At 36.6% G+C, this 15,393-nt stretch overlaps 1 protein-coding gene across 1 annotated transcript; it reads right to left on the reverse strand.

The window, feature by feature from the left end:
• Positions 1–3,659: 3,659 nt before the first annotated feature.
• Positions 3,660–7,586, reverse strand: AARD (alanine and arginine rich domain containing protein). Its single transcript, XM_007488244.2, has 2 exons — positions 7,077–7,586; positions 3,660–4,278 (listed from the first exon to the last, which is right to left on the reverse strand). The coding sequence occupies exons 1-2, from the start codon at positions 7,329–7,331 to the stop codon at positions 4,135–4,137; spliced, it is 399 nt and encodes a 132-aa protein (XP_007488306.1). The 5' UTR covers positions 7,332–7,586; the 3' UTR covers positions 3,660–4,134.
• Between the last annotated feature and the right edge of the window lie 7,807 nt (positions 7,587–15,393).

A 15,393-nucleotide genomic window follows, 5' to 3' on the forward strand; every position in this document is an offset into this window, starting at 1 on the left:
TAAGCTAGGTTCTCATCCTCTTTGCACCTCTAGGAGCCAGGTAATTCATCAGCTAGAATTTGATCCACCATCTTATTCTTAGAAACCAATTGCCATAAGCAAAGAGCATCTAGTCATGCATCCATTTTACAGGTGGAAAAAGTGCTAACTCTGTGATACAATGGGTGGAAGGCTAACCTTGGACTTGTATTCAAATCTTGCCACACTAGTTGGGTGAACAAGAGTAAACTATATAACTTCTCAAAGTCTGTTTCCTCTCCTGTGTAATAAGGAGTATTGCAATAATATACAATACTTTGTTCACAAGATTTTTTGTGAGATCTAAAAGATTTTGTATATGTAGAGCATTTTCAAACTTTAAAATCTCACATAAATTTTATCCATTAGTATTTTTAATGGTGGACTAGTCACTTAACATCTTTAAATCTGTTTCCCCCTCTGTAAAATGGTGGCAATACATCACCTAACTGATCCAAATGTAAACTGAAAACACTATATATATTTGAGCTAATGCTATTAAAGAAAGGTGATGATCCTTTCTAGCTCTCCTGGTGAAGATTCAAGGGGGAATAAGATCTTCCAACTTTTGATGGGCTATTTGAGGAAGAGGGATATGATTTAGGATTATAAAAATAATTGATGGAGAATGAAATTGGGACTTTAAAGGTCTTCTAATTCATGAAAGAGTAAATATAAGAAAATTAAGGTCCCCCAAAATTAAGTGGCCAGCCAAAGGTCATCCAAGTAGTTACTGGGTTTGTATTCAAATCTATGTCCTCTTATTCTTTTTTACCCCAGTGAACAGAATCAGGAGGAATGGACAAAAGCTGCAAAGAGGTCACTTCAAACTTGATATCATTAAAAAAAAATTACTAACCGAACTGTCCAAAAGTGAAATACGATACCTCAAGAGGAATTAGAAATTCTTCAAACAGAGGGTAGATGACCATTTGTCAGATATATTACTTTGGGGGTTCTTTGGGGAGGAAAGTGATAATAGTCTGGACTAGATGGTTTCTAAGATCTTTTCTATATTGAAAATTCTATGATCTAAGCATCATCACTATAGTAATTGAGGACAACAATTATTAATTTAACCTAGGAGTAACAACTCCCCCAAATCCCACACACACGTAATAATTATAATTAGAGAAAAGAGGGAGGGAGGGAGAGAGGCAGACAGGTAAGAAGGTGGGGGGAGAGGGAAGAAAGAAAGGAGGGAGGCAAAGGGAAGAAGAAAGAAAGAAGGAGGAAAGGAATGAAAGAACAAAGCAAAAGATAGACAAGTGAGCCAGATCTGTTTTTGATTACTTTAAGAAACCCACAGATCCAAGCTTTGAGGATTAGAAATCACTATTTGACAAAAAACTGCTTTGTAAATTGGGGGATGGCAGAGTCTAGGTACAGACCAGCATTTCATATCTTATACCATGATAAGGTGAAAATGGTTACATGAAGCCATCATAAGGAAAAGCTATCTCCTCACTTCTAGAGGACTCTCCTGAAATTTATTCAAAATCTGTGACTCGGATTCATCAATATCAATGAGTTCATCTAATGGGTCTAGATTGTTCTGAAAGTATCAAGACTTTTGTGATGCTTTGGAAAAGTTGAGTCATAAAACTGTTGACAGATTTGTGATGAAAAAGTGATAGCCAGGGGCAGTTAAGTGATTCAGTGAACTGGGAGCCAGGCTCAGAGATGAGAGGTCTGGGTTCAGATCTGACCTCAGAAACTTCCTAGCTGTGTGACCCAGAGCAAAACACTTAACCACTAAAGCCACTCTTCTACCTTGGAACCAATACAAAGTGTTGATTCTAAGATGAAAGGTAAGAGTTTTGTTTGTTTGTTTGTTTTAAATCAATACATAGTATTGCTACTAAGGCAAAAGATAGGGGTGTTTGGTTTTTTTAATAGATCTATGATTTAGACATATAGGGTGCTGCCATTAATATCTTAAGGGTGCATGAATAGTTTATTTGTTAAATGTATAGATAAGAGAAGAATTTAAAACCAAACAAGAGATAAAGAGCATTATAGAATATAAAATGGAGAATTGTGATTATATTAAACTAAAAAGGTTTTACACAAACAAAACCAATGCAACCAAGATTAGAAAGCAAAAGAACAGAAACCTGGGGAGGGAAGGTTCTAGCAAGTATTTCTGATAAAGGTCTTATTTCTCAAATGTATAGAGAACTGAGTCAAATTTCTAAAGACACAAATCATTTCCCAATTGATAAATGGGCAAAGGATATAAACAGACAGTTTTCAGATGAAAAAAAAAACAAGGTTATCTATAGTCAGATAGGAAAATGCTCTAAATCTCTCAATTAGAGAAATGCAAATTAAAGCAATGCTGAGTACCATCTCACACCTATCAGATTGGCTAATATGACAGAAAAAGTAAAAATAATAAATGTTGGAGGGGATGTGGGAAAATTGGGATGCAAATACACTGTTAGTGGAGTTGTAGACTGATCCAAATATTCTGGAGAATTACTTAGAATTGTACCCAAGAGCTTTAAAAGTATGCACAGGGGGCAGTTGGGTGGTTCAGTGGTTTGAGAGCCAGGTCTAGAGACAGGAGATCCTAAATTCAAATCTAGCCTCAGACACTTACCAGTTGTGTGACTCTGGGCAAGTCACTTAACCCCCATTGCCTAGCCCTTACTGTTCTTCTGCCTAGGAACCAATACACAACACAGTATTGATTCTAAGATGAAAGGTAAAGTTAAAAACAAAATCAACTATGCATACTCTTTGATCTAGCAATACTACTTCTAGTTCTATATCCCAAAGAAATTTTTTTTAAGAAAAAGGACTTCATAGTAGCTCTTTTTATTATGGCAAAGAACTGGAAATTGAGGGGATGTCCAGCAAGTGGGGAATAGCCAAATAAATTGTAGTATATGATGGTAATGTCTATTGTGCTATAAGAAATGATAAGGATGATTTCAGAAAAACCTAGTAAACACCTACATGAACAAAGCTGCAGAGTGAAGTGATAAGAACCAGGAAAACATTGTACACAGTTAACAGCAATTTTATATGATAAACAATTGCTAATGACTTAGCTTTTCTTAGCAATAGTGATCTAAGATAATCCCCAATTTCTTTTTTAATGTATGTGCTGCTGAAGCAAGCACAATCCCCAATTTCTTGATGAAAAATGCCGTCTGTCTACAGAGAAAGAACTGATAAAGTCTGAATGCAGACTAAGACATACTATATTTCATTTCTTCTATATTTCTTTCAATACTATATTTTTCTTCACTATTTTTTGTTCATTCCAGTTCTCTTCCACAAAATGACTAATATAGAAAAATGCTTTACATAACTGCATATGTAAAATCCATATCAGATTGCTTACCATCTTGAAGAAGAGGGAAGAGAGGGAGAATTTGGTTCAAACTTTATTTAATGAAGATTAAAAATTGTTTTTTCATGTAATTGAAGGAAAAAAATAAAATGCTAAAGAAAAAAACACCATTTTTATCATCTATTAAAGTTACATATATTCTAAGTACCCTAGTAGCTTTTGTTCATTGATATACATGTGTGTACCTTTTTAAGATAGAGTATATACTTGGGTTTATAGACATCTTTTGATTTTTATATTAAACTATTTAACCTTTTTAATGGAAAGAAAAATGTGTATTTTTAGAAAAGGATGCAGAGTTGTAAGGATGTATTTTAAATGTATATTCATTCAATTAGAAGAAATATTTCAACTCTCTAAAATATGATGATTTTTTAAATTTATTTTTTTAATATTTAATTTATTTAATAACCAACTATGGGAACTACTCCTGAAATCTGAAGTGGTTTGGGGCAGTTAAATTAGCAAAAAAATGAAAGAAATTTGTAGGGGATGCTTGGAAAAAGAAACCAAAGCAAACCAAATCTGGTCCACATTCTTTTCTTCTCTATTTTCCTTTGAACCTTTCAAGATGTAAATGGACAGCATTTTCTTCCCATGTACTATTGATTTTCTTTTTACTTTCATTTCCTGATTGCTTCTCATATTATTCTCTCCCTTGGAAGCTCGCACATCTTGTTCATTATGTTTGTCAGTCATTTGTGGATAGTATAGTTTATCTTTGGACTTTATGTTTCCTGACATATACTTATTTATTCTGAGCTCATAGTGGTCTTTCCCAGGGATGGACATTCAGAAACTCCAGAAAGTTCATTTTCAATCTTCAGTTGCTGCATTTCCAAGTTTAAATCCAACAAAGTTCTGGCAAGCTGCTGGTTCTGGAAACGCATCTCTAACTAGGAGCAGGGGGGAAAACAACCAGAAAGATAATTATATTAGTTGAAGAAAACCATTAAGAAGAATGATTCTGTGCAAGATGAATAAGATAAAGAGTTCATTTGGAGGATATGAATAAGATATGTGGTAAAATCATTGTTCTATTTACTCTTTAGTTATATCTTTCCTACTGACTCTAAGGATTTCTTTTTACATCAGCAAAAATAAAAAAGGTGCAATGGAAAGAACATTGGATTTGGAGTCAGAGGATATGGGTTCAAGCTCAGCTTTGTCACTATCTGTGTGACCCTGGGAAAGTGTCTCTCTCTCTCTCTCTCTCTCTCTCTCTGTTCTTCTCTCCTTCCCTCCCCTTCTTTCTCTACCTACTCTTTGGCCTCTATTTCTTCATCTATAAAATGAGGGATTTGTACTAGTGACCTCTAAATTCTCTTCCAACTGAATTTTTGATCCATGATCCCTATGAATCACTTCCAAAGTAATAATGAAATGAAAGCAAAAGTAGCTGATGAATGAAATTGTTAGTAATGAATTTTTGTTCACAGAAAACTATTTTTTCATTCTTCATTCTTATGAGGCCACAAGATACATATCTGGGGGTTACCTGAACATTCAAACTCTAGAAAGATGCATGGTGAACATAAGACAGATGTACCATAGTACTAACAATTGATTTCAGTTTCTTCATCTTTAAAATGGGAGTTTATAATAGCACCTACTTCCCAGTGTTATTGTGAGGATCGAATGAGATAATATTTGAAAAGTGCTGTGTAAATTTTAAGTGATAAATGCTATTTATAAACACTACTGCTATCACCACCATCATCGTTGTTGCTGCAATGCTATAGGAAGCCAGGCAAGAAAACAGGAGACATTTATTTTTTTTTTTTAATTTATGGTGATTAGGAGCATCATTAATTAACTATCATTATCATCATGCAAGAAATGATGTAAAATGTATCATCATGGATATAGACTATGGGAAAGGAAGATGCCCAGACATGCAGAAAAAGCCCTGACTAAAAGATGGGAATCCTGGGTTTTGTTTGTTGATTGTACCAGTGAAATTTTAAAAGACCTTGAGGAAGGACTTTTGAGCACTGTGACAGATATTTTCTGGAGGACTTGGGAAATATCATGTATAAGAATCTCATAGAAGGAGATGATCTGAATGGATTCCCATCTTCAAAAAGGAAGCAGTGTCCATACTAGATAATGGTGGGCCCATGGAGATTTCAAACTACTTGTAACTTTGAGACTTCAGGAGTTTAAGTAATTCTTACTATTCAATTAAAACACTTAACTATACCTTAGAATAGTGGCTTTCAAACTTTTTGGTTTCAGAATCCTTTTGCACTCTTAAATTTTTTTGAAGACCCTAAAGAGCTTTTATTTATATAGGTCATATATATATATATATATTTACCATATTAGAAATTAAAACTGAAAAAAATTTAATATTTATGTATTAACTAATTTCAAAATAATAATATAAAACCCATTGCACATTAAAAATAACATATTTTTATGGGAAAATGGCAATATTTTCTAAAACAAAAAAATGTAGTGTTTTACATATTTCTACAGATCCCTTTTATGTCTAACTTAATAGAAGACAGCTGGATTCTCATATCTGGTTCTACATTCCATCTGTTGTTTTGGTTGAAGTATATGAAGAAAATCTGGTGTTACATAGTTGGAAAGAGGAATATATTATTAAATAAATAATGTGTATTATTATGAAAATATTTTTGACCCCATGAACCCCCTGAAAGGTCTTGGGAACTGTCAGGGGTCCTTGTTCAACACTTTGATAACTGAAGCCTTAAAAGAATGTTCATAAATATCTGCACTCTCATACACTCATGAAGGACCCTATGACTATATAAGAATGACTACAACACTGAACCTAGAGCCAGGTACATTTAAGTTAAAATTTAGTTGCAGACACCAACTAGGTAACATTGATCAAGTCACTTAATCTCTGTTTGCCTCAGCTTCTCAACTGTAAAATTAGGACTATAATACAACTATTGCTATTATTTTAATAAGCTCCATTGTTGCAAGTAAAATTGGGATAACAATGTCTCCCTGGGTTATTGTGAGGATCAAAAGATGATATCACATATAAAGCATTTGGCTAACCTTAAAGTTCTATGCAACTAATTATTACGAGTTCATATCCCACCCTTGGCACACAGTAAATACCTATGGTTGAATCTGAACTCAGGTCTTTCTGACCCTAGGTCTACCACTCTGTCTGCTAAAGCACCTACTTGCCCTAACTCTACTGGAATCTTATTCAATTCAATCCAATAAACTTTTAAGTCCTCTTTCAGCTCTGAATTCAGGATCCTTGTTAATGTGTGACTAGAAAAGACTTGAAGCCTGTCAGGAACATAACCAATTACCCAGATAGCATTCATGCATCTTTCTACCATTTTTTCCTCCAGAGGCAAAAAGATGGAAGAGTAGGTATGGGAGAATGATTGGAGGTTCGTTGGCATGCTAACCTGTTGACTAGAAGATAAGATAATGACTTGTGGGTAAAGTCAGGCCACTCCTCCACCATTCCCCCACACATACACACGCTATTCTTCTGCCCTGACAACCCCACTCACGTATGAGCCCATCCAACAGAGCCAAACACTTGGAGCCAAATGCCCCAAAGAAAACTTGGGAAAAGAGAAAACAGACAAGATCAGGGAGGCAGAAGAAAAGCAAAGTAAAAGAAAGCACAAGGGAAGCCAGAAAGAAGGCAAGAGGCGAAAGACTCTAGTCCAGCACAGCCCGGGCTCACCAGTTCCACCCGCAGCCAAGCAATGTCTTGGTCTATGTGCGCCCTGCGCAGCTCCTCCAGCACTAGCGTGCCCCTACTCCCAGAGCGTTCGTAGCGCTGCTGCTGCTGCTCCTGCTGCTGCTTCCCAGGCTCAGGCAGTGACTGCGGGATGCCCCGGGGTGAGTAGGGGCTGCGGAAGGCATTCCGAAGCCGCCTCTGGATGTCCTCCAGCAACAGGATGGATTCGGTGTCTTCTTCCTGAGCTTCCGCACTCATGACTCTTTGCTGATGCCCAGGAGAGAAGCCGGGACGGGGAGGGAAAAGTGGTCCCCTTCCAACCCCTACACTCTGCACTGGAGTCCCAGGGCAGTGCTACCTTCTCGAGCTGCTTGGGAAATGTCATTGTTAGCCTAAATGGAAAGAAGAGAAACTCGGTCCCACCTCCGGTTCCCCCTCACTCTCTGTCTCAGCGTCCTGGCCTAGCAATTAGGTAGGGATCAGGTGGGGGAAGGGGCCCCATTGCAAGTGTCACTCTGGGAAACGGCAAGCCCCTTGCAAATGTGGGACGTTATTGTTTCTTCCCAGTTTAGAAAAATCTCTATCTGGCCAACCTTTGCCACCTCCTCCTCCTCTTTCCTGCTCTTTGATGAAGAGAAAGGAGATGTAGGAAATTTGAGAAGAGAGTTCAGCTGGATAACCTTTCCTTGCTCCCTTTGGAGTGCAAGGGTAAATCACTCCGTTTAGAGAAGAATGCACATACTTCAGAAATCATGAAAAATTGAACAGCCCGTTCTCCATTGAGTAACAGGAGTGGGGTACTGCTGGGAAGATTGGGAGAGAGAGGAGCATTTTTTAGTGGCAGCCCCAATTGACTTCCTGATTTGCTTCCAAACCTGACTCAGTTTACACTGTCCCTCCCAACTTTAATTTGGGTGTTCCCCCTAAGCTTCATGTTGGCTCCTCTTTTTTCTATCCATTCATTCCTTCCCTTTAAAATCTCACTCTCATAGTTTCTGGTATCAGACCTCTGCCTGAATTCCAAAATCTCCACTTGTAGGTCTTACTGGACTTCAAACTCAACATGTCCAAAACTAAAGGGAATGCCTACAGATGGGAGAATGGCTGAACAAAATATGGTATATGGTTGTAATAAATGCTATTGTGCCTTAAGAAATGAAAAAAGGGATGGGATCAGATAAACCTCTGAAGACTTGTATGAACTGATGTGGAGTGAAGTAAGGAGAACCAAGAGATCATCTTATACAAGGATTACATTATAAAGACAATTTTGAAAGACTTAAGAACTTTCATCAACTCAATTTCCAATCAGGAATCCAAAGACCTAAAGACAAAACCTAATACCTACTTCCTGACAGACTGAAGGACCTATGGTGCAAATTGAGACATACTTTTTGGACAAGACCAATTCTGGAATTTGTTTTCCTTAACTACGAAAATTTGTCACACTGGTTTGGGTTTTCTTTCTTTTTTGAGGGGGATTTTTTTCTTTAAAAAAGATTAAATTTAATTTTTAAAAGCTCAGAACCTCTAAAAGTGTTGCACTGGCTTTAGATACAGAGGATCTATCTTCAAAATTCTTCCCCTAACTGTAATCTTGAGCAAATCATATAACATCTAAAGGGCTCTATTTGCTCATCCATAAAATGGACTAAATGGTTTCTAAATCTGAGTTACCATCCTTGTAATTTAAAACTTTCCCCACCCTATCCCACTCACCAAACCTGCTTCATGCCTGCTTCCTTATTTCTTTACTGACTTGTCATCTTTCCTTATCAATTTCATTAATTGTAAGCACCTGGGTCCTGCCTTTCAGCCACTATAGTAACCATGATAATAGGTAATCATTAGGTCCCTCTAAGCACTGAAGAAGCCCAAAAAAATGCAACTGTCAGTTAACAGAGGGCTATATGGAGAGTTGTGAAGATTTGAATTCTAATTCTTAGAAGCCTATGTCCTTGGGGTAAGTCAGTTAGCCTCTCTCTACCTTGGTTTCCTTATCTGTAAAGATGATAACATCACCAGTTTCATGGATTTGTTATAAAGATCAAATGAGATATGCAAAAGGAATTTACAAAGCTTTAAGTGCTTATATGTTCACTTTATTTTTATTATAGCTACTATAGTAAATATGCCCAAACTGCACTTCTAATGCTAGTTTGGACAGTGCCTTATAACTTCTATGCAAGCAGAAATTTTTTCATCCTCTCTTGATCTGTATTTAGTGACTGAACTTAAGTGTGTTCAGTGTTCTCCATAACCCCAATGTGATTATTCATTGCCCTCAAGCATGCATACACTATAACAGTAAAGATTTTTCACTTTTAGCATACACAACACATTAGGAATAGTCTCTCTTAGACTCTGGACATTGTCTTTGCTTTTTCTATGCCTGACACCTGTCATTCTTGTAACATCTCAGAGCATATGGCAGACACAGCTCAAATTTTTCCCTGAAGGTGACAACATTTCCTATAAACAATAAATAGCAATTTCCCAAAATTGCTTAAAGTGCAAGTATATAACATCTGTCTAGTGACTAGCCAAGACTTTGTGCCTACATTTTTATGGACAGATCATATTCAGGGTTTATAAAGCATCTCCCACTTTAATAGTTTTGTCATCATAGAATCTCTGAATGAGAAGAGAAATATGAGGTGCTATGGTCCAATTTGCTCCTGAAGAATCCACTCTATAACATAACTAATAAGTTCTCATCTTGTCTTTGTCTGAAAACTTCAGATGAGGACAAACCCAGCACCTCCCATGAAGTAGTCCATTCCACTTTTGAACAGCTCTTATTGTCAAAATTATTTTCTTTATATCAAGTCTAAATCTGGCTCTCTGCAAATTTTCACCTATTTATTCACCATCTAGGACCAAGTCAAACAAATCTAGTGCCTTTCTTATACCCTATCCTTTCAAATCTTGAAGATAACCAACATGTCATTCCATAAGTCTTCTATTCTTAAGGCTCAACATCTCCTTTTCCTTCAGTTGATCCTCTTATGGTCTGATCCTTTTCTATCCTGATTGCCTTCCTCTGGACTCTCAAGTTTATTAATGTCTCTCCAAAAATGACTGAGAACTAAACAAAGTATTCCAAATGTGGTCTGATTAAAGCAGAGTACTGAAAAATTATTATCCTATTAACTTCCTGGTCTTGGACACTAAATTTCATTGACTTATTTTTTTTTTTAGTCATAGCACACAGTTGATTCATATTAACCTCAAACTCCACTAAACCTCCCAGATCTTCAAAAAAATTGCTATGTAGTCATCCCTTTCCCATCTAGCACTTGGGAAATTAATTATTTGAGCACACACACACACACACACACACACACACACACACACACACACACACGGGGGGGGGGTGTCTGATGGATGGATAGATGATAGTAGATAAGCTGCTTGAGGACAGAGACTGTCCATTGCCCTTTAATAGGAAAACTTGGAGAGTGGACAATGGACACTTCCTCCCAGATCAGTCCCTTAGACTGGGAGTCCAGGGCAGTCCTATTACCATTTTCCACCTGACTGCAAGACTCCATTATGCCTTTATCAGAGTATCTTCTTTTCTTCCCAATTCCAGCTTCTTTTTAGGTAGGTCTTCTTTTCTCCCATTAGACTGTGAATTCCTTGAGGAAGGGAATGTCTTTTGTCTTTCTTTGTATCCTGAGCTCTTACCACAGTGCCTGGCACATAGTAGGTACTTAATAAATTTTATTGACTATTAGCATCATAAAAGACAAATAGGTTCAGGGGTATGTTAGCAAATGTTTAACAGCTGGCATCCCAGAAGAAAAAACAATAGACCCATAACACACTTTTAAATTTAATCTACATTATTAACATTGTATATCACTTTTTAAGTCTAGATAATCTACAAAATAATAAATCAAGCCCTTATTTGTAACAGTTTCTGATATCCAAGATGTAAATACTCACACTAAAAATATTACAATGAGTTCTTGTGGGCAAGTAATTATCTGCTCCAGCACATCTCTGGGCAGGTTCCCCCTCTGCTTCTCTCAGCCAGTGTTGACAGCTGCAGCTCCTTGTGAAGTTCAACCCACTCACTCCCAGAAAGTAAGCCTAGGCATTAGTCTCTAGTAGCTCCTCTTAGCTCCTTACAGGTGGTGTCAGGTGTTACTCTCCTTATAGGACAAATGATTTTTCCTGTAGATCTCTCTCCCAGTATTATCCTCAGGTATGGTCAAACCCTCTGTCCAGTCAAATCTTTTTACTTCATCTGAGGTTTCTTCACACCAGGGAGAGGATGGCCTCTAGTGTTTTCCCTGTCTTGAAGGATACACAAGTTATTTTTGTGTAATGAGACACTAGGGATTTTCTACCCACAATCATTCACCTTCAGGCTTCAGGTACAGTCATTATCTCGACAGACCTGATTATAGCTCTGGTGACACAATGCCAGGATAAGGACCTTATTTCTTAAGCTATTCCCCTTTCCAACTTCTCCTAGTTACATAGAGGGCAGAACCCCAACACCATCCATTTATATAACAGTATACCAGGCAGACTGGGACAAAGCCATAGTTTGAATATGGTTAGAGCAACTCACAATGTCCTTTTTTCTTTAAATAATCAAAAATGTTGCCCTCCACCTACAAAAGCACTTTCCACTAGTTCAAAACATGATAAAGCAATCCAATATGTCCCTAATTATCTCTCAAGTTTCACAGAATATCTCTGTGGCAACTGGATAGGATATTTAAATCACCATAGTGTATTCTAAGTATATACAAGTATTATTACAACTCAGGTCATTAGGTGGCAGTAGATGGAGAGCTGAATCTGAAGTCTGAAAGACCTGAGCTCAAATCTAGGCTCAGATACTTATTAGCTCGTGTGGTTCTGAATGAATCACTTAATCTCATTTCTTTATCTGTGAAAATGTGAGTCACAATAATACCTACTTCTTCCTATGTGAATATCAAGTGAGATAATGTATAAAGCACTGGGCAAAAAAACACTATAAAATCTAGCTATTATATATTATATTGTAGCATATATATAATTATACTTGTTGCAGAGAGAAAGACACACTAGCAGCAATAAGTAGCATCAGTTAGTTACATATTAAAGACATCAGCTTCCTTCAGGATTTCTAGGCTCAAAACCCCAGTGTTGTTGTCTTGGCTTCCTTTTTTTCCCCATATTTCCTACCTGCAATCACCTGTGCTGGGAAGGCACAATGTATTAGGTACTGGACTTGGAGTCAGGAAGATCTGAGCTTGAATCATGCCTCAGGTGCTTATTATCTGGGTGACCCTGCTAACCACTTCACTTTCTTCATCTGTAAAATAGACATAACAATAGCACTAATCTCTTAGGATTGTTTTGAGTATCAAATGAGAGAAAATATGTAACACTCTATATGCTGATAACTATTATTATTGTTTCAATAAGGCTCTCTACATCTTTTAATCTGTCCCCTCCTCTATTTTGATAGTTGATGCCCTCATTTCTTTCTCACCTGTGCTAATGTAATTGCTTCCTAATTGATCACTCTGCTTTCATTCTTTCTCTCTCCAATCTGTTCTTTACACAATAACCAGAATAATCTTCCTAGTGTACAGAAATTTTATTCCCTTACTCAAAAATCTTCAGAACAGGTATGACACCAGAAGTTTTTATAATCTGCAATAAAACAACTGGGGCAGAGCTCCAATCCAACAACTAGTTATGAGGGACCTGGCCCCCTCCAACAAATAGGATCCCAAACCTTCCCTACTGTCTGAGAGTCACACTTTTATTCCTTTCAGTGTCCAGTCTAGTCTTTTCATGTTTAGTCCTTTCATTCCTGGTGATCTCATTGGTGGACCTCAAACTCCTGTTATGCCCCCTGGTCACATTGCTACCACCCAGAAGGTGGACATGGAGCAATCAGCTCATCTGCCCTATTTTGCACTACCCACTTTACCATCAGATCTGCTTTCTCAACAGACCCACTTCAGTTTCTTGCTTAGGTCACCTAGCTTGCTTGATAAGGGTCACAAAGGAAGCTATATTGGGTGGAAGGGCTTTTTTCCATATTTAATATATCTTAGGACTTCCCACTAAAGTTTATGACATCTGGGTGGAGGTTCTCTTCAAGCTATGCTGTTAAGTTAAACAGTTTTATGAGAGGAAAGACTTTTTTTTCCTTTTTTCTTTATTTTATTTTAATAATAAATTTCCAAATAAGTTTTCCAAAGTTATATAATTGATATTGTCTCCCTCCCTTTTTCCTTCCTCCCTCTCTGAGCTAACAAACAATTCAGACTGGGTTATACACGTATTATCAGACAAAACACATTTCTATATTACTCATTTTTGTAAATTAATAATCTTACAAAACCAAAGCCCCAAGTCAAATACCTAAATAGTCAAGTGATGCACATACAATAAATTTCTATCCATCTTTGATCATATGTTATATCTGCCTTTCTATTCCAATAGTTCTTTCTCTAGAGGTGGATAGCATTCTTAGTTATAAGGCCCTCAAAATTGTCCTGGATCATTATATTGCTATTAGTAGCAAGAAAGACTCTTATTTTTAGAAACTATTCAATTGTAAACTATCTAGTTGTTTCTAAGTATTGTTTGTTAATAATAAGTAACTAATCACTCTCCTTATGGAATCACATGCTAGATAATACTGATTAGAACTAATCATAGGGATAAAATTGTTGATTTTAGATGGGCAGGGGTCTATTTAAAATAGGGTAGGGGTCAAATTATTTCTCACTCAGGGATTCTTAACCAGGGATCTGTGAACTTTATCTTTTTGTAATTATATTTCAATGTGATTGATGTCCTTCAGAATCCTATACATATGTGTGTGTGTTTATGCATTTAAAAACCTTCTTCTAAGGAGTTCATGGGCTTTGCCAAATTTTTCCAAGGGGTCTATGACACAAAAAAAGATTGAGAACCCATTCTTTAATGTTTTTTTTATTGCCTATAGGAGTGGTTTTCAACCTTTTCAAGTATAAAAACCTCTTCTTAATATAAAAACATTTCATAACCTTTTGCCTTCAACCATTGCATAATTATAGTTATATTATATGGTAGGCATTCATTGGGAATATACATGACAATAAGCCACTATTAACTTGGCAACTTTTTTAAATGAATGTATATTTCATTAATCACAATGGAATTTGCATTCTTTTGAAAAACAGCAGTAACATTATTTGTGGATTTATTTATTCAGGTTACAGAAAGTATGTTTACCTATTTATTATACTGTCATTTAATGAGATTAGCTTGCATGTGAATTTATGTATTCCTTTCAGAAACTCTGTTATCAGGAGCCTGTGGCCCATAGATTGAGAGTCATTGGCCTAAAAAAATAAAATATGAATTCCTTAGCCTTATCTGTAAGGCTTGCTCTCCACAGTGTAACTCCAACCTCCTTTCTAGTCTCTACTACTCTATATGTATAACCAAACTAAACTTGTCTTTTCTTCTTCCTCCTCCATGCATTATTCCAGACCATTTTTATAGGTACATTTCCTGCACATGGAATGGTCTTCTTATTGAATTCCCATGTTGAGCATGAGTTAGGAGCTTCCAAACATAGAAATGAGAACTGAAAAAATTATGTTTTTCTTTCAGTGACCATTTTCCATGAAGATCTCCCTATTCCTCTAGTTTAAAGTGATCTTTCTCCTCTCAGATTTTTTATCCGAAAAAATCACTTATCTTTATCACATTCTACCTTATACATATTTATATAATCCATTTGTAACCATTATAATCTTTTCATCCAGTCTGTTACTTAATATGAAAGACTCATTCATTTGGGGGACATCTGACTTATCTGCCTAATTACTCCAACCTAAGTGAAGTTTAGAAATTACATGGCAGTCTTCTAGCATGTCCTCAAGAGTAGTCACCAGCCCCAATTACAAGGACTTTAGCTCACAATGCTTCAAAACACTGAAGTTATTAACCCAGTAAAGGCATGGAAATAATTCACATCTGAACCCATTCTCAATTAAAAGAACTCCCAATAGTAATTTCCACTGGGCATTCTTCCAGGTACCAATATAGTTAGTATTCATGACTTTTATTTTACTAAGTGTATCCCCAACAATACTCATTCTTCCACATCAGTGCAATGTGCTATTTCACTAGCAATTTGTTTCTTACAGGTGCTCCACAATTCCACTGACATCGTTTTCCAATGTTTCCTTCTTGCCACTACGAGTTTCATCAGGTCTTCTCCATTCTTCACCCTGTGCTACACTTGTAGGGTGAAAGCTTCACTTGGGGAAATAACAACCTCATCAAGGGCAAAAAGTGAAAC

The sequence above is a fragment of the Monodelphis domestica genome, chromosome 3 (genome assembly GCF_027887165.1).
Source record: "Monodelphis domestica isolate mMonDom1 chromosome 3, mMonDom1.pri, whole genome shotgun sequence".
NCBI classification, from domain to species: domain Eukaryota; kingdom Metazoa; phylum Chordata; class Mammalia; order Didelphimorphia; family Didelphidae; genus Monodelphis; species Monodelphis domestica.

Bases quoted from the DNA above. Each gene is read 5' to 3' on its own strand.
- AARD (XM_007488244.2), bottom strand. From the start codon at position 7,331: ATGAGTGCGGAAGCTCAGGAAGAAGACACCGAATCCATCCTGTTGCTG. The intron at 4,279-7,076 runs GTGAGCCCGGGC...CCCTGCTCCTAG, and splicing joins CTTGGCTGCGGGTGGAACTG to TTAGAGATGCGTTTCCAGAA.